At 41.7% G+C, this 27104-nt stretch overlaps 1 protein-coding gene across 3 annotated transcripts in view; it reads right to left on the bottom strand.

Moving 5' to 3' along the window:
• The window catches only part of Smarcal1 (SWI/SNF related, matrix associated, actin dependent regulator of chromatin, subfamily a like 1), a 59147-nt gene that overhangs the window by 13013 nt on the left and 19030 nt on the right, over window positions 1-27104 (bottom strand). For all 3 annotated transcript variants that reach the window (XM_046439762.2, XM_046439764.2, XM_046439763.1), the window contains 6 exons: window positions 25531-25681; window positions 23872-24030; window positions 21073-21138; window positions 13009-13149; window positions 9265-9480; window positions 2035-2105 (listed from right to left, as the gene is read on the bottom strand). In XM_046439762.2, the coding sequence (XP_046295718.1) occupies window positions 2035-2105; window positions 9265-9480; window positions 13009-13149; window positions 21073-21138; window positions 23872-24030; window positions 25531-25681 (804 nt within the window). The remainder of the gene's footprint in view (window positions 1-2034; window positions 2106-9264; window positions 9481-13008; window positions 13150-21072; window positions 21139-23871; window positions 24031-25530; window positions 25682-27104) is intronic.

Here is a 27104-nt window from a genome sequence, read left to right as displayed (position 1 = left end):
TCTCTCCCTCCACTTCTGACATGCTTATTGCTCTTGCTACAAGTCCCTCGGTTACCAGTCTGGAAATATCTGCTGACCACAACCTAGTCTGTTATACTAAAGATTCTCATTAAAGTGAAAACAGACAACAGAGGAAATTGAGATTTTTAAAACAAGATTTACAATCTAATTTCCACTAACCAAATAAATGTGTGACTTGGTGTCCCAATGACTTATAGGAGATATACTCTGCATTTTAAAATGTGAATTATTCTACCAGTTTCTTTCTCTCTTTTTATTTATTTATTTTTAGGTACCAGGGATTGAACTCAGGGGCACTCAACCATTGAGCCACATCCCCAGCCTTATTTTGTATTTTATTTAGAGACAGGGTCTCACTGAGTTGCTTAGTGCCTTGCTTTTGCTGAAGCTGGCTTTGAACTTGCAATCCTCTTGCCTCAGCCTCTTGAGATGCTGGGATTACAGGCATGCACCACCAAGTGTGACTTATTCCACCAATTTCACAGGAATACTATAAATATGAAATGAGTTAATAGAGGTAAAATGGTTTGTAAACTATAAATATTGTACAATTCATCACAGGATTTTTGAAGAAGTATGTACATGGTATGACCAAAGTAAAAGGTGAGGTGGTAAAATGGCTCAACTTAAATTCTCAGGGAGTGGGGTGGCTGTGGGCCAGGTACCTCAAGAGAGAGGCACTGCAGACTCTGAATTTTGTAGGTCACGGGCAAGGGAGCCAGGCAAAGAACTCACCCCCTTGCCCTCTGTTACTCAGAAGCACATGAGAAATGGCTTGGTGGGGGAAATTCAGATTAGTTTCTGAGAGAGATGCTTCCAGGCCATAAAAACCACACCTGGAGTTCATGAGTCCTATAACAGTATCATAAATGAAAAGAGCAGTGCCTAGGGGAGAAGAAGAGATAGTCACAGGCTTCCTGTGGGACATCCAGCTCTCAGTGAGGCAGGGACTGTCCCCATGGTTAAGGGCAAGGAGGAGGTCTGCAGGCCAGGGGGGTCTGGGGGCTGAATGAAAATGTGGGGTAGGGGGGTGTTTCTCAATTTATCCAGCCATCTCAGTCCCCACAGCCACTCTCGCACCAGTTGACCCACACAAAATCCACTTTCATTGTAATTTAATCACTTGGCCATTATGCTGCCAGAGGGAGGGAGGGATTAAACCAGGCACATCGTTAGAATTGCCTCAAGTTACTCACAGTGAAATTTGAACAATTGAGGCTTGTTTTTTCTTTTTTTAAAGTCAGTAATAATTCTAAGAAAAGAAATTATTACTTCAGCTTTAGTTTAGGCAGACAGAGAACTAAGTGTGTCAATGACCACTCACCCATATCTTTTTTTTTTTCTTTTTGAGTAATGGGGATTGAATCCAGGGGCACTCAACCACTAAGCCACATCCCCAGCCCTATTTTCTATTTTATTTAGAGATAGGGTTTCATGGAGTTGCTTAGCACCTTGCCTTTGCTGTGGCTGGCTTTGAACTCGTGATCCTCCTGCCTCAGCCTCCTGAGCTGCTGGGATTATAGGCATGCACCACCGCACTGGCTCAAATCTTTTGAACAAACTTTAACCTTTGTCTTTTCCGCCCCCCTCCAAATAATGGCTGAAGCCTAATGTCTTTGGTGAAGACCAGAATATCCCCAAAGGTAGCTTCTCCCTCTAATTGTTCTCCTAAAAGCAAGTGACCACAGTTCTCCTAGCAAAAGAAAAACTCTTCCCTTTTACATGTGTGTCAAGTCCACCTTCCCTTTGAGTAGCCTCAGCCTACTTGGGTCAAGACAGGCTCTCTTGGGGACCCCAAGCACAGCCTGCTGAGGCTCAAGTTGCAGGGTGACTAATGCTTGTGGGTGATGAGGCCACAGGGGATAAAACTTGTTTTCAAAGCAGTTATAATTCTAATTTTTGATCACATCTTAGCAATAAAACCATCCTGGCACACTAAAATAATAATCGTTTTAATTTTTATAGACAAAAGGGAGAAAGAAAAGGATAGGTTGACACATGATGACAACTTACATGACACATGGGATTTTAGCTTCAGCTGTTCTGTTGAAGAAGACAATGAGGGCTTCTTTCTGCTGCTGTTTCTGTTGAAAGAAAGGTTGAGAGCTTCAAGACCACTCTTGGGGCTCTGGGATAAGCTGACCAACTACTGCTACTCAGCTTTACCAACACTCACCACCAGTCAATGGAGTCAGAGACCCCAGACTCTGACACTGACTTATTTGCTTCCTCTTGGCCACGTCATAGGAACTGCCTGGGCTCAGGCAGAATCAGCGTTATACCTACCCTGTCTTTCTCTGAGAACTGCTGGAGAAACCTAATTAGACAAGTGTTGAGAGCCACAGCCAAGTCGGAATGGCTCCTGGCATTTTGCCAGAAGTAATGGTCGAGAGGCGAGCCATTAAGATGATGCTGGATTGATTCAATTGTATATTAGATCTTTACTGTCTGGTAATAGGGCGGCTCTTGCTGCCTCTGGCACCCACTACTTTGGAGTTCCCTTTGAGTTCTCCCGGGGTTCCGGAGAGTGAGTGCGTGCGCAACCTGGATTTGAACATACAAGTGCTTTGTGGCGGCTCAGTGATTTGTGCCCAGCCAGACTGTGGCCGACAAGGAACATAAAAGATCTTCTGAAAGGCATTTCAGGTGGTGCTTCACACGCATCAGACTCATGGGATCCACTGAGATGTGGCTGTGGCCACTCACATCTATTTCCTGTAGCACAGTGACAACTTATGTGTGGTGTTTGCCCAGCTTGTTTTCTTCTGTCAAATGGTGTCTGTGCCCCACTGATCAGGCTCACCTCTGTCCAAGACTTAGTGAAATCACTTCATCTGGCTTTGACTGTTCTAATATCATTTCAAAACCAATACTCATGTGTTTTCAGCCTGCCTCCTAAAGAAGGGACTTCACTACCTGGGAGAAGAAACCATGTTCTCTATGGTTTGTATCTAAATTAATCCCACTAAAAAGTACCATATATATAAAGAATGCTAACGCTGGAGACACTCAGCTATGATCACTCTGACCTCCCAGCAATGCTCCTCCACCACTGGTAATGCAGTGCTGTGGTCCTATTTAGTGAAGTACTATTCAAAAGAGTAACTGAAAATAACTTAAAGGCCCAACTAAAACAATTGACAAAACTATAGTATTGCTATCTGAGAAAACACAATACAGTCTTTAAATACTATATTTTAGCTGACATGGGATGGTGCATGCCTATAATCTCAGTGACTTGGGAGGTTAAGGCCACAAGATGAAAACTGCAAGTTTAATGCCAGCCTGGGCAACTTTGCCAGGCTGTCTTAAAGAATTAAAAAAAAAAAAAAAGAAATCTCCATACTGCTTTCCATATTGGCTACACAATTTGCAGTCCCACCAGCAATGTATGAGTGTACCATTTTCCCCACATCCTCACCAATATTTATTGTTGTGTGTCTTCATAATAGCTGCCATTCTGACTGGAGTGAAATGATATCTTAGAGTAGTTTTGATTTGCATTTCTCTAATTGCTAGAGTGATGAACATTTTTTCATATATTTGTTGATTGATTGTATATCCTCTTCTGAGAAGTGTCTGTTCAGGTCCTTAGCCCATTTGTTGAGTGGGTTATTTGTTTTTTTTGGTGCTTAGCTTTTTCAGTTCTTTATATATACACTAGAGATTAGTGCTCTTTCTGATGTGTGAGGGATAAAAATTTGCTCTCAGGATGTAGAAAGCAGTATGGAGATTCCTTGGAAATCTGGGAATGGAACCACCACCATTTGACCCAGCTATCCCTGTCCTCGAACTATTCCCAAAGGACTTAAAAACAGCATACTACAGAGAGACAGCCATATCAATGTTTATAGCAGCACAATTCACAATAGCTAAACTGTGGAGCCAACCTAGATGCCCTTCAGTGGATGAATGGATTAAAAAACGCAAAAAATGTGCATATATACACAATGGAATTTTATTCAGCAATAAAAGAATAAATCATGGCATTTGCAGGTAAAAGGATGGTTTGGAGAAGATAATACTAAGTAAAGTTAGCCAATCCAAAAAAAAAAAAAAAAATGCCAAATGTTTTCTCTGATATAAGGAGGCTGACTCATAGTGGGGTAGGGAGGGGGAGCATGGGAGGAAAAGATAATTCTAGATAGGGAAGAGGGGTGGGAGGGAAAGGGAGGGGGCAGGGGACTAGCAAGGACAGTGGAATGTGATAAATATCATTATCCAAAGTACATGTATGAACATACGAATTGGTGTCATCATATTTTATATACAACCAGAGATATGTAAAATTGTGCTATATATGTGTAATATGAATTGTAATGCATTCCGCTCTAATTTTTTTAATCAATAAAAAATTAAATTAATTAATTAATTAATTAAATAAAAAGGGCTGGGGATATAGCTCAGTTGTAGAGTGCCCCTGGTTTCAATCAAAAGTATTATACATACACATACACACACAAAAAAAAACCCCAACAATAACAACAAAACTGTTTTAAAAAGAACACTTAACAATATGGAAGTCTTCCCGGCAGCTTTGTAACTTGTTTTTCTTCCCACTTGATGGGTGTTTGTATGATCTGAATCTGCTTTTAAAATACATATACATATATGTATATGAATATATATACATATATGTATATACACATATGCATATGTATATGTACATATACATATATACAAATACATATATGTATATGTACATATACATATATCATTATCCAAAGTACATGTATGAAGATATGAATTGATGTCAACATATGTATATGTATATATGTATATGTACATGTACATATGTATGTTTATGTACATATGTATATGTTTATGTACATATACATATATGTATATATATTACTTATTACATAAATAATGTATCATATATATTTGGTTTATTTATAGGTATACACAAATATATTCTGTGACTACTTATATATAGGTATATATGAATGTATTTTAAACAAAATATACATATTATAGAAAACTATCCAAATGCTAAAATTATGTAATAAAAAAAGATTTTTTTATGGTACAGCAATAAAACAATAATATTTATGCACTACTTATTATGGGCCAGACAGTGTTCCAAGATATATAAGTGCATTAACTCATTAATAATCAACATTGCTATGAGGAAGGTACTATTGTCCCCATCCGCAGAGATGAAGGGAATTGAAGCAAAATGTTGAGTGATCTTGTCACACTACTACTAAAAACTGGGTAAGTGCTTGATCACTGAGTGACATTCTCAGCCCTATCCTATTGCATTTTAAATGTGGGAGAAATCAATAGCTTTAGCTTATAAAAAAAAAATCACCAACCTTCATTAATAATCTCACTTCTTTTGCTGGTTACGGGCCAGATATTTTAAATAATCTGAATTCTTTGTTCCTGCCTCCTAGACTTTTATTAAATTAGATCCACTGGAGTTCTCAAATTATTTTTCTGTGTTGGAAATTTGTATGGATTGCCAAATGACAAGGGTGAACAGATATTGTCACCAGGAAGTCTGCATTGACTTGCTCTATTGTTCTGCTTCTGGACTTGCTGCTCAAAAAATGGCTTTAGACTAAGAATGATTACAGTCAGCTTTCCTCAGCTTGTGAAGTAATATCTATTATTTCAGCTGAAAAATGAGAAAAGGCTTTCATTATAGCATTGTATTTTATAAATTGGCAACTTCACCTTGGCTTCTGTGACTTGAAGCATTTTTTTTTTTTTTAATGTCCTCCTCCAGATGGAAAAGTGTGAAGAACAAAAAATTAACTCCTGACAGGCTGTTCAGCAGGGCTCAGCGGAACCCGCACCACAAGCAAAGCTGCAGGGAAATAGGGCTAAAAAAAGTATTGACAAGAACCAGTGTGTGGGGTACTCAGTAGAGGACAGAGGCTTGACCCAATCAAGAAAATATCATTACCCATTTTAACTCTTTGAACTTGGTTGGGATTTCACAGCTGGCCAGGATTTGGAAGGGATGTCTGTAGTCATCTAGTCTAACCAGCCAATGCTGGCTCTGGTTTCTGAAGGAAGCAAGGGTGATGCTCCTGCTTGGATTCATGGCTTACAACTGCACCATGTCAGTGGCTTTAGAAGTAGAAAGGTTTTGATGGTCCAAAGCAGAAAGCACACCAAATTCACTTTCTACTCAGATCTATTACAAAAATGAACTTATATTAAAGAGCACCAAGATTTCAAGGACTTACTATCAAAAAGAATTTAGTATCTAATTTCAGTAATACACTGAAGGTAATGTGCACCAACTCAATTTTTATCTTTCAGACATAGGCAATTTGTCTAAGACTCCAGGGAAGCAGACTGCAATTCTCAAGTGCTGGATTGAGAAGAGCTCTGGGCTCTTTCTCAGCTGCAGTCTTAAAACATTACACTCTAATTTGGGCTTTATTTTCATAATCTGCAAAACAAAGTTAAGACTCCAGGGAGTTTTTAAGACAAAGATGACAATCACACAATCGGCAGGACCCTGAGCAATTGGTTCTTATGTTCTTCCCAGCACCAAGGCAGGTTGTGGCTCCCCTTCCTAGATACAAAAATATTAAAACATCCCCCTAAATTTAAGGGACCAAAAGCTGTAAAACATCCAACATTCTTCATTTTCATGGATTAACTTAATTTCATATTACCAATAAACTCTAATATTAAACTTTCAGGCTGCATCTGAAATCTTTTTTTTTTTTTAAATGTTTTTCAGTTGTTGATGGACCTTTATTTTTTATTTATTTATATGCAGTGCTGAGAACCAAACCCAGTGCCTCACACATGCTAGGCAAGTGCTCTACCACTGAGCCACAGTCCCAGCCCAAATATTCAGATCTTTGCATTTAAAAGTAGTTCATTCCTGAATTTTTTTCCCATGAATATATTTACTGTGAGAGCTGGGTGTGGCAGCACATGCCTATAATCCCAGTGACTCTGGAGTCTGAGGCAGAAGGATTGCAAATTTCAGGCCAGCCTGGACAACTTAGGGAGGCCCTAATCAACTTAGCAAGACTCTGTCTCAAAATAAAAAATAAAAAGAACTGGGGATGTAGCTCAGTGATAAAGTAGGAAAAAAATTATTATTATTATTATATAAGGGAAAAAATGAGAAAAAAATTCCACTTATTACATTTTTCTTGTTTTCTTTCTTTGTTTTTGCAGTGTTAGGGATTGAATCCTGGGCTTCATGCATACCAGGCAAGCACTCTACTACTGACCTACATTCCCAGCCCTCATTCACTGAATTTTTATCTCAACCAGGAAAGGACTACCAAGATTGATTTTAGCAACAGAGCACCTATTTCTACTGAAATGTAATTTTTTCGGGGGGTACCACAGATCAAACTCAAAGGCACTCAACCACTGAGCCACATCCCCAGCCCTATTTTATATTTTAGAGACAGGATCTCACTGAGTTGCTTAGCACCTTGTTGCTGAGCTGGCTTTGAACTCGTAATCTTCCTGCCTCAGCCTCCCGAGCTGCTGGGATTATACTGAAGTGTAATTTGAGAACACAGTTCTGTATGTCCACATCAGTACTTCTGAACTTTGAAAACTTCACAGCAAAGAGATTATGCTTGCTCATTTCCTTGGGACTATCCAGATTATCATATGTAACACAACGTAAATTAAATAGTGTAACAATTTACCAGTGCATCTTCTATACTATCCTGTTTCTTAAAAGTTACCAGTTATCTTTGCTCACCACCAGATAAAATAACAGTAAAAACATTGCACATTTTATCTGCTGTCATTCTAATTTACTTTGTAATATCCCAGAAGGCTGAGATCTCATTTGTATCTAAGTTTCTTCATATGGAGCAATATCAAACCCAAGTAATGCTTTGTGATTATGTCAAAAATTATAGAAAGTAGTATAGATAAATTCATAGCACTTAGTAGAGTGTAACACTGAAGACAAAATAAAAGTATATTGAGGGCTGGGATGTAGCTCAAGCGGTAGCGTGCTTGCCTGGCATGCGCGCGGTGCTGGGTTCGAATCTCAGCACCACATACAAATAAAATAAAGATGTTGTGTCCACCGAAAAACTAAAAAATAAATATTAAAAAAATCCTCTCTCTCTTTAAAAAAAAAAAAAGAAAAAAAGTATATTGAAAAGATAGAACACCACAGTGGGAAGAGCCCTAAATCACTGGGGTAAAAGCCAGTTCTAGCCTTGCTGCTGCCATGGAACAGCCATGAGACCCCAGGGGGCAAACTGCAATCTCTGTGAGCCTGTTTTCCTTCTCTGAAAAATGGGGATGCCAGCTTCCTGCCTACCATAAATAGCTATATCTAAGTAGGATTCAAAAGGTTTAAAGGCTTAGCCAGTGTGGTAGCACACTCCTGTATCCTAGCTAGCTACCTGGGAGGCTGAGGCAGAGGAATCACAAGTTCAAGCCCAATCTGGGTAATTTGATCAGATTTTGTCTTGAAATAAAATTTAAGAAGGGCTGGGAATGTAGTTCAATGGTAGAACACTTGCCAGTATGTGCAAGGTCCTCGGTTCAATCCCTAGTACCTCCCACCACACACACACACACACACACACACACACACACACACACACACACATACACATACAGGTTCAGAGGGTTTGAAAACTCTGTTTTGTTATATAAATGTCCATTTGTTATTCTGACTAACACAAACCAAAGGGAAGAGCTAGAGGGTTAACATGTATCAAACACATGTAGGACAAATTTTCTAACAACTGTTACAATACCGAGGCATTCTCAAAATACTCTAAGAGTGAATTTCAATTTTCTTTAAGGTATTCAAAATTTTTTATATCAGCTTCAGCTCTCCGAGGTTGGAAAAGCCCAAGTAGTCCCAGCCCTAGGACATCTGGGGATAGAGACCAGGTTAGACTGCTCACAGGACAGGAGCAAAAGGCAGAGATCCCTCTTTGTTCAGGGAACTTCAAGTGATAGATGAACCCCAGATAAGAAAAATAAGAAAAAGAAAGGAAAAGGAAAAAGCCATTCTGCCACTGCCCTAGAGTTATTTGTATGACCACAGGTTAACAGCGATCCACACAAATATAAAACCACAAATTAATAAGAGATTTTCAAAAGAGATCAGGTAGGCTGAGAAATAAACTGGCTGGCTCTTCCTGCCCAGGGAAGTGGAAAAGGTGCTGGAAAGGCAAGTTCAGAGAACTCAGGGTCATGTGCACAGAACATTTTACAAAAAGGAACCCCCGTGGACATGTCTGTTTCCACATCCTTCACCAGCCCCACACTCACAGTCTGGCCCTGGGTCATTTCCATGGCTGCAGCATCCAGGGTGGCTCTGGCCCTGGCACTCATCCGTCCTGGGGAGACCACCACCGTCTTGCGCTGTTTGGCTGGCAGCTGGGAAAGGACGTCAGACTTGAGGCGTCGCAGCATGACCGCTTCTTCCAGCAAGAGCTTCAGCTCTCCGAGGTTGGAGGAGCCGGAGTAGTCCCAGCCCCAGGACATCTGGGGATAGAGACCAGGACAGACTGCTCACAGGCCAGGAGCAAAAGGCAGGAATCCCTCTTTGTTCAAAGAACTTCAAGTGATAGATGAACTCCCAGATAGGAAAAAGAAAGGAAAAGGAAAAAGCCATTCCACAACCTGGCACTAACCCTGCAGCTCCAAATGCAAAAAGTCCAACAACTCGTGCTTGTTTTATTAAAAGACAGAAAACTCTGCTTATCAGACTATTACTGTATATTAAGTAGAGTCATAAATCTTACCCAAGGGTTCCCCTTCAGAATTCACTGTACAATGTAATAAACAATGTCAGTAACATCTGTATTTGAGACTTAGAAGGATTTAAAAACTACTATTTCTCAATATCAGTTTCAGCACCCAACCAAGTACAACACAGTTAATGCAACTGCGGTCTTGCTGTGGGCGGTAGAGGCTGAAGCTTGGCAAGAGGGGCCAGAACACAGGCTTGTGCCAGGCTGGCTGAAACCAGAGGGTTCTGGGGGTCCTACAAAGTCCTTCACAAACATGATTTCCTCATTTTGTAGCTCCGAGGAGGCAGTGAACTCAAATGTCTATGCCTTCTCACATGGCTAGGGAAGTTAGCAATTAAAATAAAAACCTGGGAGTAATTCAGCAGAACACTTGCCTAGCATGCATAAGGCTCTGGGTTCAATTCCCAGCAATGCAAAAAAAACAAAACAAAAACCAATCAATAATAAAATAAGAGACCCTATCCTCCACTACAATATTGCTGGAAACAGGGTTGATTTCCACAGACTTTGCACAACTCTGGTGAGCCAGTATGTCTGCTGCTTTGCATTGCTAGGTGCTCCATCCTCTCCAGCTCCACATGCCCTGGACTGTGAGCTGCCAGAAGATAGGAGATAGGCTTGCTAGCCTCACATGGCCCACGGGTCTACCATAACAGTGGAGACAGGGTAGGATCCTGTAGATCTATATTAAATAGAGAATAAAGAAATAAATGAATCAAAGCTGTTTCTTGGGCTGGGATTGTAGCTCAGTGGTAGAGCACTTGCCTAAATGTGTCAGGCACTGAGTTTGATTCTTAGCACCACATAAAAATAAATAAATTAATTCAATAAAGATATTTTTAAAAGCTGTTTCTTCTTAAAACAAACAAACAAACAAAATAACACCTCGAAATTGCACTTGGGATGTAGTCCAGTGGTACAGTGTTTACCTAGCATATGTGAGACATATATGTGAGACATATAAGGCCCAGTGTTCAGCCACAAAAGAAACAAACAAACAAATAAAAAAGCAAAAAATTTCACCCCTCTGAAATCAACTGAAAGTTCTCAGCAAATACCTGAGACAGCCAGGAGATAGCAAATGAGCTCAGCGTGGGTATTCCCTTCTTAATGCAAGAAGCTGGAGGGGGCAGGGGTGGGGGGGAAGCAGTCTGCCTTTTGAGCTGCATTTAAAAAAAAATGTTGTGACCAGGTGGATATCATAATTAATTTGGGTATTATGCTCCTAAGTTTAATGTTGTTACCTCTTAATTTTGCAGGTTAAAATCCCAAATATTAAAGATTTAAAATTGGACTTTGGAATAATCATAATCCAACAAGCTCTTACTGAAAACTTACTCAGACACTGGGCTGGGTAAAAGGAAGCATGAAGAGACTCTGCGGTAGGGCTGGGATGAGAGCAGAGGAGGGAATGGGAGTGGTCAAGGATGATGCCTGTTTCAGATGTGAGAAACTGGGAGGGGCAGGCTTGAAAATGAGAACCCAGGAAAGGAGAGTCTAGAGAGTAGAGATGACAAATTCTACCTTCAGCTCCTTCCATCATCAGCTACAGACCTATCTAGACAAAGGAGAGATCTTAAGAAGTCGAATATTTGCAAACAGGATGTCAGTACAAATCACACATGAAAACTCTACACAATCTAATCTGGATTAATCCATGGGCAAACTGAGTTGCAGAGTTTGTTAAAGAAGTGTATGGTTTTTGTTTTCTGCTCACTGTTGTCCACGCTGATCTCAAACTCCTGGGTTCAAGCAATCCTTCTCCTTCAGCCTTCTAAGACGCTGGACTATGAGTGTGTACTATCACACCTAGCAAAAGTATATGACTTTTAAATATATTTAACAATTTGAGAAATTTCCTGCCTCAACAACCAGCTTTGCAATTAACTTTTCAAACCACTACAATTTACATTTTAAGTACTTTGCATGTAAATGGATATTTTCTAAGTATCTGAGTTTTTTTCCCTTAAAAAATAGTTTAAAAATATAGCAAACAGCCAGGCATGGTTTTGTGCATGCCCCAGCAACTTAGTGAGACCCTGTCTCAAAAGAAAAAAAAAGATCTGGGGGATGTGGCTCAATGGCTAATCAGCCCTGGGTTCAATTCCTGGTACCAAAATAAAATAATAATAAAAATATAACAAATAATCATGAATTTGCATAGCAGGGATTTGCCCTCATAGATGGCTGATGAGTAGCTATAACCATTTCTCTAAGTATCAGTGTCACTGATGCAAATAGGGGTTCAGTGTATTTTGATTTGATCACAAAGCAAGAATCACTCAGGTCTGAAAAAATGTGAATTCATAAATGGAGATATTGACTGAAATGCATTTCTGTTTACAAGGCTGCCCTTTACATTTCTGGAGAATTGCAGCAGCTGTGTCCAGGTACTTGCTCCACTGACTGTATTCATAGAACCAATCTTAGGTCAGAGGCTTCGGCCTACTGACCAGGCAGTGATGCACTGAGTCACCACTTATGGGCAAAGGCTCGCTGAGAAAGGTCCTTACAAGGCATCTTGGGATCACACTTCCACTCTACCTGCTCAAAGGTTCTCCTTCACCTTTCTGCACAGATAGGATTTTTCTTTTACTTCATATTCCTCCCATGCCAAGCAACCTTGCCACCTTATATACTTTATTGCCTCTGCCTAGGGCTTCAGCTGTAACCCACCTTAGTGCCCTCCTCTGGAGCTAACTTCTGGCATGGACTTTCCTTCTACAATCCCAGCACCATGCCTTGTGCAGGAGCTATTAACTAAGGCCAGACCTGCTGGTTCTCAGAGCTCCACACACCTGCACATTAGCTGGTGGTCTTTTTCCTAGAGAACACTGACTTGGAATCACCACAAACATTGAAACTAGGAGATATTAATTTCATTTCATCTTGCCCTTGAGAATACTCCAAGGTTGAGGTAGGGGGTAAACATGAACTAAAATCATGATCCATTCCCTGATCCCTTTTCCTCAGTTCACTTATACCACTGCCAAAGAAAGGAATAGAGATTAGATGTAGAGCCTGGTGGTAGAGCGCTTGTCTAGCATATGCAGAACCCTGGGTTCAATACTCAATACCACCAGAAAGAAAAGTAGGGCCTGGGGATGTATCTCAATGGTAGAGCACATGTGTGCAAGGCCCTAGTCTGATCCCCACCACCAGGGAGGGGGGAGGGAGGGAGAGAGAGGAGGAACAGAAAGGTAAGTGTCAGAATCAGGACAAGGGATGGGTGGGCTCAGAGGAAAGAAAAAACAAATACCTGCTTGGCATCACAGTAGCGAAGTCCAAAGGCATGAAACTGAGGGAAGAAAGTTGGCTTGACTGCAATGATCTGTGTGTAGAGCTCTGCAGGCCGGGACATGGCTGGTGTACCTGACAGTAAGATCACCCTCTTGGCAACCTAGAAGACAAACAGCCAAAGGTGCCCTGAATACACAGGGAGAAGAACACAGGGAGCATCCAAAATGCCCGTGAGGCGGGAGCTAGATGCCATAAGAAATAGCAAAACCTCCTGGCATTCAGCCTGACCACCTTCCTGGCCTCTCACTGCTGGCAGTTCTCAAGTTCAAACATCACAGAAACAAGGGTAGATCTAGATTCCAAAGATACTCAATACCAGCCTTACTATAGACCTTCACGTGGTGGACAAACTGGGGTCTCTATGCAGGGCACTATGAGCCGCGAGGACCTAATGGAGATGCCGATATGGTAAGACGTCTTCTCCTTTTCTTAAATCCTTCCTGACTGCCATCACAGCACTTAACATTTTCTTTTCCATCTCTCCAACTAGATGGAAAGCTCCTTGAGGTAAAGGACTAGGCTGGGTTCTATTTCCTGTAGCATTTGGTGCCTGGCACAAAGTTAAATAATCAGGAAGTATTCACTGAATGCCGAGAAAAATTCAGAAGGAAGCTAGTTAGTGTCACAAGGAACATGGAGTAAACATAAAGAATACAGCACTGGAACCAGAAGTGGGAAAGAGCGACAGGTCTGAACTTCTGAATAGATTTCTGACATTCAAGTAGAATTTACTATAAGATAATGACACTGCTATGACCTGAAGGAAGTGACAGAGATTGCCTGTGTATATAGCCTCTATTTGATGTTCTTTAAATGAAAAAAAGGACTTCCCCATCTTCACCTTGGTTCAAGCCTAGAGGTCTCTGACTCCAGCTCATTTTGCAGTTAATAGGGACTTTAAATGGCAGCACCCAGATCCACATTCCTTAATTCAGCCCAGGTCTGCAGCAGCCTGGTCAGCAGTGGGCAGGATGGAAATAGTCAATTTTAATGATGTTCTCCACTACCCTAACAGAGACCTGTCCCCAAGGAGATCAGACCCAAATCCTGCACCTCTTGTAAAAAGAAGAGAAAGAGGTTGAGACTGAAAAAGTTCCGGCTCTGTTGGAACTTAATATCACCACAAATTACTGAAGAGAAAATTCACTTCAGCTCTGGGAAGGGACCCTACCTGGAGTTCAGTTGTCTAAAAACAGCTTGTTAACCACTGTAACCTTGAGCTAATGACAGTAATATAAGGCAATCGCATTGAGTAAATCTCCTCGAGGAGGAAATTAGTTTTTTAAATGGATACACTGCCTCAGGAAAATAAATAAAGGTGTAGCAATGGGAAGAAAAATGATTCCTTATAAATATACAATATATACAATTCTAAAAATGCACTTATGCCCTCTTAGCCACTGCCAATACTAATTTCATTTTGAAGGGGCAGCTATGCATTTCACCAGCTATAATTTTCCACAGTTCAATTACTTGGGTCTTCTAATTTCCTGCAAGGTTTAATGCAAACTAATTAAAATAACAATGAGCTTCCTCAATGAAGTCTGTTGCATCTCTCACCCTGGCTTAAAACCATTTCAATGAAAGGGACAAGATGAAAAGGTTCTATAGATAAGAGAAGATCTGCCAGGTCCCAAACCCACTCCCCGTGTGGCTGTGCTTGCCCAGGACGGAGCCTGGGCCAAACCAGCTCTGGCTCCAGGGTCTCCTGCTGGATATTTATAGGCTGTTAATATAATACTGAGTCACTTCTCTCATATACATCCCAGACCAGAGTGACAGGAGCTGTGCAAATGGATGTTGGGGGGTGTTAAAAAGCACAAACAACAGTACAGATAGAGAAAAAGGCTGGCTCTGAAAAGAAAGCTGCACAGCATCTAATCTGATTGACTGAGCCTGTTCCCTGCTCAGTCCCAAAACGTTCAATTTATCATCACTGTCATTTGTAACGCCTTTAATCTATACCCAGCTGCAAATGATTTATATGATTTATGTTTCCATCTCAGAGAACTTCCAAGCTAGGAAAATATAAATGCATAAAGCCAGATAAATCAACACTAACCTGAACACGACAGTTAACCAGCCTGGCTAAGGAAAAGTGGCACCCAAGAAAGCTCCAATGGAACAATGGGAAAAAATAATCTCTGCTTGGTGTGATTCATGAGCAGACACTGTTGGGGGCAGATAACCTTCAAAGATAGGCTTGGTTTCTTCCTGAGCTGGGTGTGGGAAAGTCCTGCAGAATAGGTTGCTAGCAGGATAGTAGGTCAAATTAACCAAGAGAATCCTATGTGGTTATTCAAATAGATAACCTTTACGTAGGTTTTAAAATATGAGCCCAGAGAATGTTCTACTGCAGAGAAAGGAGATGAAGTTGTTTTAAACAAGTTCATACAAGAAGCAGTTTCAAAATGTTTCATCACTTTTCATTGTTATCTCTCTTTTTTTTAATTCCAACTGAGCCAATAATTTGTTTGCAGAATAATTCTGATTGGCTATAACATCCTTTACCAAGACCTAGGCCAGAAATAAAATCATGTTCCACAAAGCTCAGTCCCATTCTTTTATCCAGTATTACTCCTAATAGTCCTCTAAATAAAGTTTATGCAATAATCTCAATTTAGAAATAAGACAAAAAAAAAAAAAAAGACAGGTAACATCAAAGAGTAGACCACATCCAGACTACCCAATTGTCCAACACTCATAAACCCTGACATGGCAGGGACAATGAAGCTATTAAACTAGTACAGAAGTCATTATGCAATCTTCAAAAATAAGGACAGTGGCAAACACAGCTTAGAGCAATTGACCAAAAGCACCCAGATCAAAAACAAATTTAGGGGCTGGGAATATAGCTCAGTTGGCAGAGTGCTTGCTTTGCATGTACAATGCCCTAGGTTTAATCCCCAGCATCACAAAACACAACAACAACAAAACAAAAACAAAAACACAACATCAACAAATGCAAGATCAGAGTGACCCCTCTCCCAAGGAGAAACAGCAAAATCCAAGGCTTGAGGACAGAGGAAAGACCCTTAAGCAGATAAACCCAGAGATGAGAATTTGGGAAGGGGACTGAGGTTCTGTGCTTCATTTTGCCCCCAGGCATCGTTTTCCCCAGGACAAACGAGACCAAACCAAGACAAACAGCATAATTATGGCCACTGCTGCCCAAAGCCATCCCCAGTACCAGCCAAAGGCCACTTAACACTCAGTGATACCTAGTGAATGGCCTTTTTGAGCCTCTGATTAGGTCAGCATATTTTATGTAGGTGAAATGATTCCTCTAGGTCCTCACCTGTGTTCCAAAAACTCTGAAAGGTACTGACATGACTAGACTGATCTGCATGATAATAGGGCTTTCAAGCTACACAACAGCATTTCGGCTACCAACGAAATTGTGATGCCACAGTTCAGGCAGTCCTTGGGTTAGAACAGACAGAATGAAGACGATTACAGGCGTATTGATTCAAAATACCAATATGCTATAATGAGAATACAGCAAATGGTGTAATTCTAGCTGATTAAAGTCATGCCATCATGAGCTTCAAGGCTTGCAAACCACTCGTGGACAGGTATTAAGAGAGCATGCATGTGAAAATTAAATACTAAGGTGGATTTTTTTACTCTAGAAAACAGTCTATTTCTGTAAGTATCAGATGCCAATAATTTCCTTTTAAGTCTGACTCTGTAATGAACTTGAGAATAAACCAGAATGGCTACGCCCAGGGGCTTCACTTGTAGACTTGACACAACAGGGGAAAAAAACACAACCAGCCAGCTGATGGCCCTCTCCCCTCTGGCCTGAAGAAAGCACAGAGCCATCTCTTCCAGATGCAGGGAACTGAATTTTCTAGTGCCTGCTTCTGAATCATTGAGAAGATGGTCAGTCACTGCAGCATTGTAAGAGCTATGATTTAGCTACAAATCCATCAAAAGGGAAGAGATTCATATTTGATGGATTTATACAATAATTCTATTTGTAAGAAAAGAGGGAGAATCTTTTGGAATGATAAAGAATGATTTTCAAGATACATTATTAAGGAAAAAAAGGCAGGTTTAGAGCAGTGGTGGTAGTACACTCTGAGGGAGAAAGGAAACATGCACACCCACACTGTGTGGGTGTGGGCTAGTCCACAGAAGAAAACTGGAAATTGAGTGCCTACGGCTGCTTGGGGAGAGGGATGAGACAGGATCCTGAGGTAGAGGAAAGATGTAGTTTTGTACTACAGTGTAAAGATGTAGTTTTCCTTCCTTTCACACATTTGAACGAAAAATCTATTTGAACTACTCTAATAAAAAAGGAAAAAGAAAAGCCTGAGCCTTTTAGCCAATCTCTCATTAACTTATCATTAGAGATATAAAAAGCACTCTACTCACAGGAAAGAGAAACAGTATTTATTAGGAAAGGATGGTGGGATTCCAGGGGCCTTTTCTCTTTAAAAATTATAATTTTGTTATTATAGTGGTTTAATAGCAACAACAACATATAGTATAAACAAAACCAATTACTAACAAAAAACCCAAGCACATACACTAGATGCTCAAAAGAGAGATGATAATCCTCAGAGCTGGTGTCCGGTGGGGGAAGAGGGCCCTGATAGAGGTTGAATGGGAATGAGAAGGGTTCTGCCCGGCCAGGCTGGACTCAGAGGCTCCACCAGAAGGTACAATGAGAACCAAGAAATCCTGCTTATAGGAATTTGTCCTGATATGATAAGCAGCCAACTACATACAGATGGATGATGTTCACTGCTCAATTATTTGTATCAACAAAGAAGGATAAGGATCAAGGCCTGACGCTAAAGGTTAACCTCCAGGGTGTTTTACACAATGGCATGCTCTACATCACTAAAAACTTCCATCTTGCCCTACAATTGGCATGTCAGAAAAATAACCAATTGTTAACAGTGGTTTTCAAGTTTTAATTTTGTCGTTTAGAGTTTTTTGTTTTACCTACTTTCATACGTTTACATATACTGTATACTTACTTATAGACTAAGCCACTTGGTTTAGTATTAGTAACTCAGGCAAACAATGCTGTGGGGGAAGAAAGAGGTCCTCTTTCCCATGGGACAAGGATACCAGTTTCTTATGAGCTAACAACATGACCTCTATATGCTGAATGCTGACCACTTACAAAATTCACATTTCTGGTACAATCTAGTTCTGCTATCTCACAGGCTATAAGATAATATGAAACACATGTGCTGAAAATATTTTATGATATTCATAATCAGAATATAGATTTTGGTTTAGTTTGAGTACTAGGGATTGAACCCAGGGACACTTAACCATTGAGCCACATCCCCAGCACTTTTTATATTTTATTTTGAGACAGGGTCTTGCTAAGTTGCTTAGGGCTTTGATAAGTTGCTGAGGCTGGCTTTGAACTTGCAATCCTCCTGCCTCAGCCTCCCTAGTCACTGGGATTACAGGCCCATAATATAGTTCTGAAAGATGTACTTTTAGAAAACAATCGAGTGACATTCAATTGGCCCATTAGGTGGCTTTTCAAAGACATACTTTGCTTCTTACCAACTATCTCCTTATTCCCAAAGCATTCAGACTCATTTCCTTAAAACATTTAGATCAGCGATTCTCAATGGGTTTGGGAAGCGGCTGGCTGGTAGGAAACATCTGGAGACAATGTTAGTTATCAAAGCTGGAAGTCCTACTGGCAGCTAGTGTGCAGAGGCCAAGGATGCTGCAGACATCCTACCATGCACAGGACGGCCAAAGAATCATCCAACCCAAAATACCAATAGCACCAAGGTTGAGCAACCTCTGATCTAGATTAAAATATAGCAAAGAGAGAGCAAAAGGTTTAGTGAACAGAATTACAAGGGAAGCCCTGCCCAACTCCTTCACCCCAATCCTTTCATTGTCCAGCACTATATGAAGTCAATATTACTTCAAGACACCTTCATGGACAGCAGGCCATGTTCATAGCTCCTACTTTAAAATATTAATTCACCCACGACCTGAAGCAAATGTAGAGTAATGTGTTCTTGTCAGCAGTTTAAAGATTTGTTTTAAATATGTCACTTTGAAATATACTCAAGATATTAAAGATGTATGTGTTCCAAAGGCCTGGCTCAGCAGCACATATTTCAGAACCTACTACATAGTTCTGAGTGCCCAACCAGACAATGGCTACATTGACAAGGCCTGCTAAGATGCTTTCATATTACAATTTTAATGATATGATCTATCTACTGTGCAATCCTTTTGTCATCAGAGGTACAGATTTAATTTTAGCTTTGTCTATAATTCTGGAACCACAGTACTAAGACCTATTAACATATTTATAAGTTAAACATATCAAAGCCTCTCCAAAGACAGAAAGACATTTCATTTATGTGTCCATAAATGGCTATCAACATATAAATATTTATAGGTATAGCAGCAGAGAATCAAGCCTTTTAAAGTAAAAAACTTTTATTTTTAGGTTTGTAGCATATGACATAACTCTGCCTTGGAAGATGTATCTTATCACCTGTTATTCCTTAATAAAATTAAAACTTTAAATGAGTAGACATTCATGTTCCGTTTTTGGGGTGGTGGTATTACAGTTTAGATATGAGGTGTTGCCCAAAAGCTTGTGTGTGAGACAATGTAAGAATGCTCAGAGGCAAAATTAGTCAAGATTATTAAATCTATTGACCTAGTCGGTGGATTAACTCACTGATATGGATTAACTGGGTAGTCAATGAAGGCAGGTAGGGTGTGGCTGGAGAAAAGGTCACTGGCAATGTGTCTTTGGGTTTTACATTTTGTTCCTGGTGAGCAGAGCTCTCTCTGCTTCCTGGTTGCCATTTCCTGAGCGGCTTTCCTCCACCATGCCCTTCCGCTATGATCCTTTGTTTCACCTCGAGCCCAGAGCCATGGAGTCCACCAACCATGGACTTCATTAACCTCTGAAAACATGAGCCAACACAAACTTTTCCTCTGCCAAGTTATTCTTGTCAGGTGTTTTGGTCACAGCGACACAAAGCTAGCTAAAACAGGTGGGAAAATTAAATTAATTGTCAAATGCTAAATTTCAGTAACAGCAAATCTGTTCCGCTTAGTTTAGGCAAAACTGGAAGCTCTTTTTAGGCACTAAAAGCTGCAGTTTCAAAACACTGGGGTGACACAAAGACTGCCGAAATAGAATGCAGGATAAACTTGAACTTCTGTTGGCTCTACATCAGCTAAAGTGGGTTCCTCCAAAGCCACTGTGAGACTTCTAACTTGCATGAGAGAAAATGCTACTTTCATAATCCATCTTCACATGAGGAAAAAAACTTACCCTAAAGAAATTTGGTGCCTACCCGCTCCGTGAGGGGTAGGGACCAAGACACCAACAAGAATGCCAGAGAAACACAGAGCCTGGACTGCACACCAGACATGTGCAGGGAAAGACCTGACCCTACACCTCATACCCACCCCTGCTCTGCTCTGAATCAGAACTCTCACAAGTCCAGGTGCTCAGGGACTAGTGCAGAACCCCACAGAAAAGAATGTAAACAGCCAGTGCTCCCATGAACCAAGGAAGCCCAGAGAGCACTGAAAGGTGACCAGCTTATAAGGCATGTCTCAGTTCTGCCAGTCCTTCCTGCTGATAACCACTGGCCCTGGCTGGTCCTAGGTTTGGAAAGTCAACTTCTTTGGTTCCCAATACCTTGATAGAGGTGATTCAGATTCTTCTGAGCTGCTCTGTGAATAAGCTGATAAAGGTTATCCCATACCCAGGAAGGAAGCCAGAGAAGGATTCTGGAGTCCTATTCCAACCTGGCTTGTGACCCTCAACAGGACTTCAACTGGACTACTAGGTTCTTAGAAGAATGTCAGGAAGGAAAATGGAACTGACACCAAACCCTAAGGAAAGCTGCCCTCAGTCAATCCTGAATCCTGTCCACCTACAGCTCACAGGCCTGGACAGCAACGGCTCTACAAGGACAACCACACACCTGAGCAATCCCACAGGTTTCAAGGCTCAGCGGGCACAGTCCCCAACTCTCCTCTCATTGGCACTCACCTTTAGAATGGGCATAGCTGCTCGACAGCGGGCGGTCTTGATGTTTTTGAGGAAGTGAGATTCATCCTGAAAGAAACAGCTGTGTGGGTGAACAAGGCTCAGTTCTGAGTGGGCAGAGGGAGCCTACCTTAAGCTTGATCTTGGCCTGGCATTTTCCGTGTGGATGCCTCCCATGCCATGTTCTCATTCAAGGAGATGAAGCAGGGGACCCAGGGAAGGACCCAGGGCTCTGAAGCAGCTTCTTTACTACACTCTAGGCAAGTCACTTACATCTCTCCAGGCAGTGAATCCCTGCCCCCTCAGAGGCTGCTTGGATGAACAAGCCACTGAAAATTGATTTGCTGCTTCATAAGAGGCACCTCACATCTGTGTGGCACAGGAGTAAGATGTACTAAGGACCCACCATGGTCCAGTACCTGCCCTAGGGGCCAGCAGTACAGTGAGGATGTTGGACACTGATCAGTCAGTATTACCACTGCAGGGTGTGAATGAAGCACCGTGGGGACTGAGAAAAAAAAGGATGATCCTGTCCTCCAGGAACAGGCAATCATGCCCGAATATGACACCTCTGCATTCTGTGTATAAGGAAACACAGACTCCATCATATCTCCTAAAGACAAATGAGTTACTACAAATTATTAGTACATGAGGGTACATTTTCTAGGTTGGTACACATTCTAATTTCTTGCTATGTGACTCTGAAAAGCTAACTGACCTCTCTATGGAGCCAGTTTCTCCACCTGCAAAATGGGTATAATGATAGCTCTTAACATATGAGGTTGCTGTATTTGTGTATGTATGTATGTGTATACACACACACACACACACACAAATAATATTGTGCATATATTATGTATATATTTCCCCCCCTGGTGGTACTAGGGACTAAATCCAGGGCCTTGGGCATGCTTGGTCTTACACACAGAGCCCTCATATCAGTCCTGCCACTTAGCATTCCATGTAGCTGTCCTATGACTAGGGGTACTAAAAAGACTCAGCTCTGTCTCTGGAGAAATCTACAAGGACTCCTGTTCCATTTCAGCTCTGATGAACAAAGAGCTCCTCAAAAGCAGAATGGAGGGAAGCATGAGATGCCCCCAAAGCGTTAAGATAGACACTTTGACTCTAGTCACAGAAATGTGGGGTGTAACAGTCATGCTCTGGCTTCATGTCAAGTCCTCAGAACAGTCATGAGATTTCTCTCTTTATAGAGAAAATCACAGAAAGTGCAAGGACACAAAGGGACCAGACCCTCAGACTAATGGGTGAAAACGTGTCCCAAGCAATGGCTTGAAACCAAAGCTGCTTCTAAGAAGCATGACATGACAGGATTGTCACTATATTCCTTTCTACCATGTTTCTTTGAAGTCACCAGAAGACAGGGCTTTTACTTCACTGAAGAACAAGCCAACGTTTGCCAAAAAATATCATGGCAGAAATAGAAAATCCAATTCTGAAGCCAGATGCAACCTGCTTTAATCAATGATCCTCTACATTGTTAGCTTTATGTCTCTGGGGAAATGATCATTACTCCCACTGTCAGCTCCGTTAGCTGTGAAGGGATAACTCAGGAACAAAAGACCATACCTGCTCCGGGGGCTCTGGGAAGATCAGTGGTTACATTTCATGCAAGGGGACACACAAGAGATAAAGGTGTTCTGCTCCTAACACCCAGAGCCATCGTCTTCCACCCTGGAATACCCTTTTATGTTTTTTGAAAAATTTTTGTGCTACTAGGAGTTGAACCCAGAAACTTGTGCATGTTAGGCAAGTAGGATATTCTGCTATTTTCATTTCACTTGGATGCTGACAGTTTTTAAAGCCAGTGAATTTGTGCCAAACTACAAATGACTCCCTCAAAGACTTGTTACCCTTATAGCTTTCAAAAAAAAAAAAAAAAAGTACATTTCTGTTTGTTTATGCCAAGAACACAGTGTGGTTCTCATGTCCAGAACATGGTAAGAGATCCCCTGAGGTCAGCAATTGTCTTCTCCTTCTCTTGTCTGAGCTCCCAAGATGTTTTTATTTGGGAACTATGTTGACACATTCAGTTCCCAAAGAGCTGGCTGGGTACCAAGTCTGCCCAGACTTTCCTCATGAGTGCATGAGCCGTGAAAGAAGGAAAGCCAGGAAATGAAAGATGCGCTGTGGGATCTGGGAGCAGGACTCTAGTAGACTTCTTTTTAAAAATTTTTTAAAACTCCAGTAAAAGGTGCTTTTTATGTTTGTTGGTTTGGTTTGGTTGGGGATGGGGCAGGGTGTCTTTATAATGGTTGAAAGGAAACTTATTATTGAACCACTTTGACAAAATGGCACACCCTTGCTGTCCAGGCTGCTGGCCTAGAGCCCCAGGTGGTCTCGGGTCAAGGTGCTGGCCTCATCTGCAGGATAAAAACCCTAGCACAGACACATTCAACCACAGTTTTAAAATGTTCCCCAGGAAATGATATTGGCCAAATTATATTATTATGTTGTATGCATGTACAAATACATAACAACAAATCCCATCATTATGTACAACTGTAATGCACCAAAAATCAAATAAACAAACAAAAAACCCTGTTAACATTTAAAAAAAGGGAAAAAAAATTTAAAAAGCTCCCCAGGAAATTCTAATATGCAGCCAGGGTTGAGAACTGCTATTTGAGAGGAATGCAATGCCAGCTCTCCACAAAATAAAAACAGCGATTTCTGTTCCCCATGGAACTGAGAAAGGCCCAATGAGATTACAGATCCCTCTAGGAGTTTCTAAGAGATTTCACAGAGACAAAATACTTGAAGACTTTGCAAGTCACTTACAATGATGACAACTTTGAAAGGGGTCTTTAGCTGTTTTTCCAACTTGCTAAGAAGGTCAAAACTGACAATGTTGACCAAGCCAGCTGTCAGACGGCCCTTCCCAGTTATTACCACATTGATCTGATTTGGGCTCAGAGACGGAAGCCACTGAAGGAATGCCTGTGGATGACAAGGGAGAACAAAACACAATAAATGAAGATCAGCCAGCCCTCTCTGGCGCTCTCAATATGGACTGATTTTATCATTTCCTGAAAAGCACATCTGGTTTCACTCTCCACACCCCCTGCATCTGCCAAAAAAAAAAAAGCCTTGTTATCTCTACCTCCCTCTAACCCACCTGCCCCCTCATTGTCCACTGACAGGACACCCCCTCCCTTGTCAGCAGGTACTTGTGGTGACTCTGGGTTTCATCTCTGTGGTCTCAACTAGACAAGAAGTTTCTGCTGGGGAAGAATGTCATTCTTTCTAAGAATTTTATGAAGGACTTAGGAGAGCAATGAAGGCAAACTCCAGTTACTGATGATGATGTAAATACTTATGTAAATTTATGTAAATATTTTCTACAAACACAACTGCCTCCCGCCCCCCCCCCAAAAAAAAAAAACAAAAAACCTGCTCTCCCCAGCAACCCTATAGCCTCTAGTCAAATTTGCTCCCTGGAGCCAGTGGAAGGTCACCAGGCACCACATCAACGCTGGGTGACCATGCACTTTCCAGCACTGCCTGGGCTGCAGTGTTCTGACACTGGGGGTGCTGGCCTTTTCGTCTTGGTACTGCCTATAACCATCTCTCTGACTTCCCTGGAACTTCTGGGTGCTGAGGGAATCTAACACATACAGGTTATTGACTTAATCGTTGCTGTCCACAGGTGTTGGCAGAACTCAGAACACAGATAACAAAAGAATGTATTGTTTCTACACACATTTTTTAAAGTTTTTGCCTTCTCTTTGGTTAGGATGGCACATCTGGGATCAGGCTGACCAGCAGCAGAAAGAAGCCATGCTATATGGAAGCGGGAAGAGACAAAAGTCAGGAAGAGCTACGGCTGATGAGCTAGGTCTTCCTTCTCAGCTGTGTTTGCTTACAGAGATTTGATAACTCAGTGTTCACATTTTTTAGGTTCTCAATCCATAAGGTGACTTGGGTGACAGTGAACATCCCACTCATACCACCCTCTATAGAGTGCAAAACACTGAGCCAAGAAGTCAAGAGGGGCCTTCAAATCCCACACTGCTCCTCACTAGCAGGAGACATGGTACATAACCCATCTAACATTTAGTTTGCTCATTCGTAAAACTGGTCACTGCCTTGTGTTATGGGATTAAGGGAGCAAAGCTATTTTGGAAATAAAGTATGGGGCAGATGGAAGCTATTACTGTGCATACAGAGGGAACAGAGGTACTGAAAGTGTCTACTGTTGGACCAACTGATGTCCCTAAGGTGGTGAATCCTGGACTTTCTTCCCCAAAACATAACCTGACTAATTCAGAAAATGTAAGCCTTGCCAGCTTAAAATAAAAGGATGCCAACTTCTTTCTTTTCCTGTCTTCATTTGAGACCAGAACTTCAAAGATTCCAGGCCTTGTCTCCAAGCCATTCTTTTGTTATTCTAGCACCAAGGAAAATCTTTCTTAAGATTCCAATACAAAGAGAATTAACCTGCTCCCAGGTGAAGCGCACAGAGGACGGTACCACAACCAGGAGTGGCCACTCCTTCCTGTAAAAGGCCGCTATGCAGATGGCTTGGATGGTCTTTCCCAGGCCCATGTCATCAGCAAGCAGCAGGCGACCTCTTTTTGCTATGGCAAAACTGCAAGCAGACAAAGGAAAGTCAGTAGCTTAGTACATGTGTTCCAATACAATCCATTTTCATCAACCTGCTACTACCAAAAGCAGGCTGCTCTGAGCAGCATGGGCTCTACTTGCAGCAAGATTTGCTCCCAAAAGAGGAAAGTATAGGTGCAGATTAGGGGGCAATATAAAAAAAACAGAAAGAGGGAGTCAACACAGGGAAAATATGAAATGGTGATCAAGTAGCAGGGAGAAGACCTAGAAGACAATTTGGCTATGGGAGCCGAGGGGCAAGGTTCCAAGAGAGGACGCATGAGGGAGGAGGTGTCAGCAAGAGGAATCAGAGGAGGGAAGGTTTCAGGGACAGGAGCCAACCCACACAGAGTGGAGCGCGGGCAGATGAGGGAACATGAAGGTGGGGCAAGCTCAGCTGTCCATCACCAGGGCAATGACTCACTTGGGAAATCTGCCCAGGAAGAACAGACAGAAAGACGAGTCAGAGGGGTTAAAAATAAAGCTTTCTGAAGATCTGAGTGCACTTCATAAGCATATAAGCAGAGGGCAGAGCTGGCAGAGACAGAAAATGCTAGAGAGGAGGAAGATGCACCAGGAGTGTCTAAGAGGGAGCTCAGCCTTAGCACAGGGTTTTCTCAATTAGCAGCAGCCAGGATCCTGAAGCCTTAAGGTCTACAGATGCTAACAGTGTGCAGATTTGGAGGATTTCACCATTCTGGAGCCAGATGGTCTGTGCTGGAATCCCACTTCCATCACTAAGCAGCTGCACTGCTTTACGCACCCCTATGCCTCGGCTCCCCTGACAGTGAAGAGGGAATAATAGCAGTGCCTGCCCTCGGGGTGGGGGGAGGACTGACGGAGACAATATTCAGTGCACTTAAGACAGTGCCTGGCACCTTAATAAGCACCAAGAAGTGGTTACATTAGAACTATTATTTCACAAAAATGAGAAAAATATTCAAGACACAAACAGCAAAATGACTTGCTTGAGTCACTAGCAAATCAGTGAGAAGCTAAAAGGATCCCAAATGCCAAACATCTGGTCCCTTGCTCCAAACCCCCGTCCTTTCATCATTAGATGAAAAAAACTGACATTTGCCCAGAAACCTGATAATCAGCTGGTAGAATAGCTCTTTCTTTAATTCTCCTGTAGTAAAAAGAGAAAGTACCATCTTCTAACCTGCATCTGGTAGGGCATATGAGGATTCTAAGAGGCACCTGGCCTTTCTGATTTCTTGGAAACATTGTTTCCCAGGAGGGAAACTAAGCAGCAGCTCTCTAGGGACCTGAAGCTAGCATGCCCAAGGCCCAGCACCATGTACGACAAAGGTGTCATGTTGTAGACTTCCCTGTCCTCCCAACAGCATCTACCTGGGTGAGAGGGAGTGTCCCTCCCTGTAGCCCCAGCCTTGGCTGCTGGGAGGAGG

This window comes from Marmota monax, unplaced genomic scaffold (assembly GCF_021218885.2).
Source record: "Marmota monax isolate L192 unplaced genomic scaffold, Marmota_monax_Labrador192_F-V1.1 WCK01_AAM20220418_F8-fsc00041, whole genome shotgun sequence".
Taxonomy (NCBI): Eukaryota; Metazoa; Chordata; class Mammalia; order Rodentia; family Sciuridae; genus Marmota; species Marmota monax.
The sequence above is the reverse complement of the archived record's forward strand: the minus strand, read 5'-3'. Positions and strand labels throughout refer to the sequence as shown.